Raw genomic sequence first — 5,162 nt, 5'->3', positions numbered from 1 at the left:
CTTTTATTCTGACAAGCGCATACCCGCTTTGTACTTTCAAGATTTCACTTTGAAGGCCTCCCATTTACCAAGCACACTTTTGCCATAAAGCAGCATGTCACAGTCCACAGTTGCCAGGTCCTAGTGTTGATTCCAGGTGTTGATCCATGCCCTGAACACATCCGCCTTTCCTACGCTGCTCCTTGTATTGAAATATACAGGGCTCAGCATATTCACTGCACCATGCTCAACGTTTTCATTCCTGACTTTGTCTGAGGACTGAACAACAACTGCCTCCACAACCTGTCCACTCTCTGTTCTGTTAGTCAGACTCCCATTGCCCCTGCACCTTTACTTTACTCCCACCTACCCCCACCTCCCAGCATGCAACTCTATCACCCCTTTGGCTTTCCTCTCCCTGATCAATAAAAAGGATGTTCCGACCATTTACAGGCAGAGAGGAATAAATGGGGCACTTATAAATTACATGAAGTTGAAGTGAACTCTTATGAAAGAAATAAAAGAAGACATGAAGTTGCCTAAGCAGACAAGGTGAAGGAGAATCCTCATGGATTCTGCAGATATGTTATGAGCAAAAAGTTTGCAAGGGGAAAATTATTCCTCTGGAAAATCTGAATGGTAATCCATATGAGGAGACAAAATAGATGTGGAAGATTTTTTTCTGCATCCGTATTTACTCAGGAGATGGACACGGAGTCTATAGAATTGAGGCAAAGCTGCATCAACTTCATGGACCCTGTACAGATTACAGAGGTGGAGGGGTTTGAGGCAAATTAGTGTGGATCAATCCCCAGGGCCTGACAAGTTGTTCCATGGGACCCTGCGGAAGACAAGTGCAGAAATTATTGGGGCCTTACCACAGATTGTTAAATCATCCTTAGTGGCAGGTGAGATACTGGAGGATTGGAGGACGCCAATGTTGTTCGGCTGTTCAGTCACTCAGCATTCAAGACGAGATAGTAAATTGGATGGGACACCGGCTTTGGGAGAAGCCAGAGTGTGGTAGCAGATGGTTGCCTCACTGACCGGAGGCCAGGGACTAGTGGTGAGCCATAGGGATCAGTGCTGGATCTGATGTTGTTTGTCATCTATATCAAAATCTGGATAATGCTGTGTTTAACCGGATCAGCAGATTTGTAGATCACACCAAGACTGGTCGTGCAGTGGACAGTGAGGAAGACTATCATGGCTTGCAGTGCGATCTGGACCCGCTGGGAAAATGGGTTAAGAAATGGAAAAATGTATTTAATGCAGACAAGTGTGAGGTGTTGCACTTTGGTATTATCTACCAATGGAGGTCTCTCACGGTGAATGGTCAGGCACGGAGGAGTTTTGTAGAAGAAAGGGACCTGGGAATATATGTACTTAATTCACTGAAACTGGTATCATAGTTAGATAGTAATGGGGAAAAATTCAGCCCATTGGTCTTCATGAACCAAAGTAATGAAAACAATAAACGGATGTTTTCTTGACTTGTCGAAGACACTGGTGAGGCCCATTTTGGAGTATTGTGTGTAGTTTTGTTCACGAACCTACATGAAAGATATAAAAGCGGTTGAAAGAGTTCAGAGAAAATTCACAAGGATGTTGCCAGGTCTAGAAGACTTGGGTTATTAGGAAACATTGAACAGGACAGGACTTTTTTACTTGCAATGTAGAAGAATTGAGAGAAGATTTGATGAAGCTGTACCAAAATTATGAGAGTTATACATGGAGTAAATGGAAGCTTTTTCACTTTTCAAAAATGGGATTTCCCACTGAGATTGGGGGGAAATACAACCAGAGGCCATGGATTAAGGGTGAAAGGTGAAACATTAAGGTGAACATGAGGGGATACTTCTTGAAACAGACGATCATCCAGGTGTGGAATGAGCAGACAACCTAACTGGTGCATGCGTGCTCAACTTCAACATATAAGAGGATTGTATTGGTTCCTGGATGGTCGGGGTATGGGAACAGACTGCTTAAATAGAACAACACAAACTAGATGGAACAAAGGGCCTGCTTCTGTGCTGTAGCTTTCTTGATTCTGTGACAAGAACATGAAATAATACTATTATTCATATAGTTCATTTTATCAGCTGTGCAGACCAACCATTCATCCGGACAGGAAACCTTCAGAAAGCTTTAAAACTGTTGGAACTTTAAATTGACAGCAGGTAAAAGAAAATCCCAGCTGCATGTCAACAAAGTCTAATTCCGGGAGAGTGTTTCAGTTACTGTGGCGCCAGGAACCCATGCAGCTCAGTGGGAAATGGGGATAATACCCATGGAGAGAGTCAAACTGAGCCACGTCACGAATTGGAAATGGCAGAAATGCTCCATTCTTATAGAGAAAGGAAGGACATCAGACAGTCTGATGGTCATTCCAGATACCAGCACTGTGCCCAGTCAGGAGATGATTTCTTTGTCCAACTTGGGTTGAACCTCAATGTAACAGTGTGATGTCAGATCACACCTTGGCAACTGAAGTGATCTCATATGAAACGTTTTCCTACGCCCATTGATTGATTTTGTAAATCTTTTTACAGGTTAAAAACGAGAAGGAATTTGTCTCCAGGAATCTCAAACACGATACGCCAGTTTTGCTGTCTCTATCTAGATATTTATATAGTGGAGTCGACCGTCCTTCCTGCTCAGACTGTGGGGAGGGATCAACTAGGTCATCTGACCAACTGGCACGCCCGTCATTTTCGACAGGAGAAAGACCGTTCACCTGCTCACTCAGTGGGAATGGATTCACTCGGTCACCTCAATTGAAGCTACATCAGCAATTTCACACTGGGAAAGGACATTCAACTGCTCTGTGAGTGAGAAGGGATTCAGTCGGTCATCCCACCTGTGGACACACCAGTCAGTTTCCATTGGGCAGAGGATTGTCATCTGCTGAATTTTTGGGGAAGGATTTACTCGGTCATCTCACCTAATGGCGCTCCAGCGAGTTCACACTGGGGAGCAGCCGTTCACCTGCTCGGACTGTGGGAAGGGATTCACTAAACCAATTCCCCTACTGAGACATCAGTCAACTGACGCTGGCGAGCGGCCATTCACCTGCTTAGACTGTGGGAAGGGATTGACTTTGTCATCTCACCTACTGACACACCAGCCAGTTCACACTGGGCAGAAGCCGTTCATCTGCTCAGTCTGTGGGAAGGGATTCACTCAGTCATCCAAACTAGAAAGTCATCAGCGAGTTCACACTGGGGAGAAGCCGTTCACCTGCTCGGACTGTGGGAAGGGATTCACTCACTCATCCACCCTAGTGAGTCATCAGCGAGTCCACACTGGGGAGAGGCCATTTACCTGCTCGACTTGTGGGAAGAGATTCACTCAGTCATCCAACCTACAGAGACATCAGCGAGTTCACTCCGGAGAGAGGCCGTTCATCTGCTCAGACTGTGGGAAGAGATTCACTGTTTCATACAAACTGCAGAGTCATCAACGAGTTCACACTGGGGAGAAGCCGTTCACCTGCTCAAAATGTGGGAAGGGATACACTCACCCATCCCATTTACGGAGACACCAGCGAGTTCACACTGGGGAGAGGTCATTCACCTGCTCAGAATGTGGGAAGGGATTCACTCACACATCCCATCTACAGAGACACCAGCGAGTTCACACTGGGGAGAAGCCGTTCACCTGCTCCGTCTGTGGGAAGGGATTCAATCGGTCATCCACCCTAAAGATTCATCAGCGTGTTCACACTGGGGAGAGGCCGTTCACCTGCTCAGAATGTGGGAAAAGATTCACTCTGTCATGTAACCTGCAGACACATCAGCGAGTTCACATAGGCGAGAAGCCATTCACCTGCTCCGTCTGTGGGAAGAGATTCAGTAAGTCATCCAACTTACTGGTACATCATCGAGCTCACACTGGTGAGAAGCCGTTCAACTGCTCAGTTTGTGGGAAGAGATTCACTGAGTCATCCCGCCTACAGAATCATCAGCGAGTTCACACTGGGGAGAAGCCATTCACCTGCTCAGTCTGTGGGAAGAGATTCACTGAGTCATCCCGCCTACAGAGTCATCAGCGAGTTCACACTGGGGAGAAGCCATTCACCTGCTCAGAATGTGGGAAGAGATTCACTCAGTCATCCCACCTACAGAGACATCAGCGAATTCACACTAGGGATAAGCCCTTCACCTGCTCCGTCTGTGGTAAGAGATTCTCTAAGTCATTCAACTTACTGGTACATCAGCGAGTTCACACTGGGGAGAAGCCGTTCACCTGCTCAGAATGTTGGAAGGAATTCACTCAGTCATCCCACCTACAGAGACATCAGCGAGTTCACACTGGGGAGAAGCCATTCACTTGCTCGGACTGTGGGAAGGGATTCACTCAGTCATCCAGCCTACAGAGACATCAGCGAGTTCACACTGGGTTGAGGCCATTCACCTGCTCAGAATGTGGGAAGAGATTCAGTGAGTTATCCCACCTACAGAATCATCAACGTGTTCACACTGGGGAGAAGCCGTTCACCTGCTCAGAATGTGGGAAGAGATTCACTCAGACGTCCCACTTACAGAGACATCAGCGAGTTCACACTGGGGAGAGGCCATTCACCTGCTCGGAATGTGGGAAGGGATTCATTCAGTCATCCAGCCTTCATAGTCATCAGCAAGTTCACACAGGGGAGAGGCCGTTCAGCTGCTAAGAATGTGCGAACGGATTCATTCAGTCATCCCAACTACTGGCACATCAGTCAGTTCACAATGGGGAGTGGTTGTTGTTAAGTATCCCTAGGTATCGTTTGCTGTGGACTGTTATTTTATATGAGAGAGAGAAGAGAGAAGAGAAAAGAGAGAAGAGAGAAGAGAGAAGAGAGAAGAGAGAAGAGAGAAGAGAGAAGAGAGAAGGGAGAAGAGAGAAGAGAGAAGAGAGAAGAGAGAAGAGAGAAGAGAGAAGAGAGAGAGAGAGAGAGAGAGAGAGAGAGAGAGAGAGAGAGAGAGAGAGAGAGAGAGAGAGAGAGAGAGAGAGAGAGAGAGAGAGAGAGACTGAGACTGACTCGCAGCTTGTTTAAAATTAATCGAGGACACAGACACTCAGAGCCAGACAGAAACGAAGGAGGAGAAATGGAACAGTCAACACAAAGGAACTAATGGCCAAGGGTCACTATTTGTGACTTTCCTATGCCCACAAGGGTGGGTTAATTATTGATTCAA

At 46.5% G+C, this 5,162-nt stretch overlaps 1 protein-coding gene across 1 annotated transcript; it reads left to right on the top strand.

Moving 5' to 3' along the window:
- Window positions 1–2,530: 2,530 nt before the first annotated feature.
- LOC132388184 (zinc finger protein 658B-like) lies at window positions 2,531–4,685 on the top strand. Its single transcript, XM_059960535.1, has one exon. It carries the CDS (start codon window positions 2,927–2,929, stop codon window positions 4,652–4,654), a length of 1,728 nt encoding a protein of 575 aa, XP_059816518.1. The 5' UTR covers window positions 2,531–2,926; the 3' UTR covers window positions 4,655–4,685.
- The last annotated feature ends 477 nt before the right edge of the window (window positions 4,686–5,162 follow it).

The sequence above is a fragment of the Hypanus sabinus genome, unplaced genomic scaffold (genome assembly GCF_030144855.1).
Source record: "Hypanus sabinus isolate sHypSab1 unplaced genomic scaffold, sHypSab1.hap1 scaffold_276, whole genome shotgun sequence".
Lineage (NCBI taxonomy): Eukaryota > Metazoa > Chordata > Chondrichthyes > Myliobatiformes > Dasyatidae > Hypanus > Hypanus sabinus.
Note: the sequence above shows the minus strand (reverse complement) of the source record. Positions and strands in the feature narration are given on the sequence as shown.

Coding starts and splice junctions, on each gene's coding strand:
- LOC132388184 (XM_059960535.1), top strand. CDS start 2,927: ATGGCGCTCCAGCGAGTTCACACTGGGGAGCAGCCGTTCACCTGCTCG.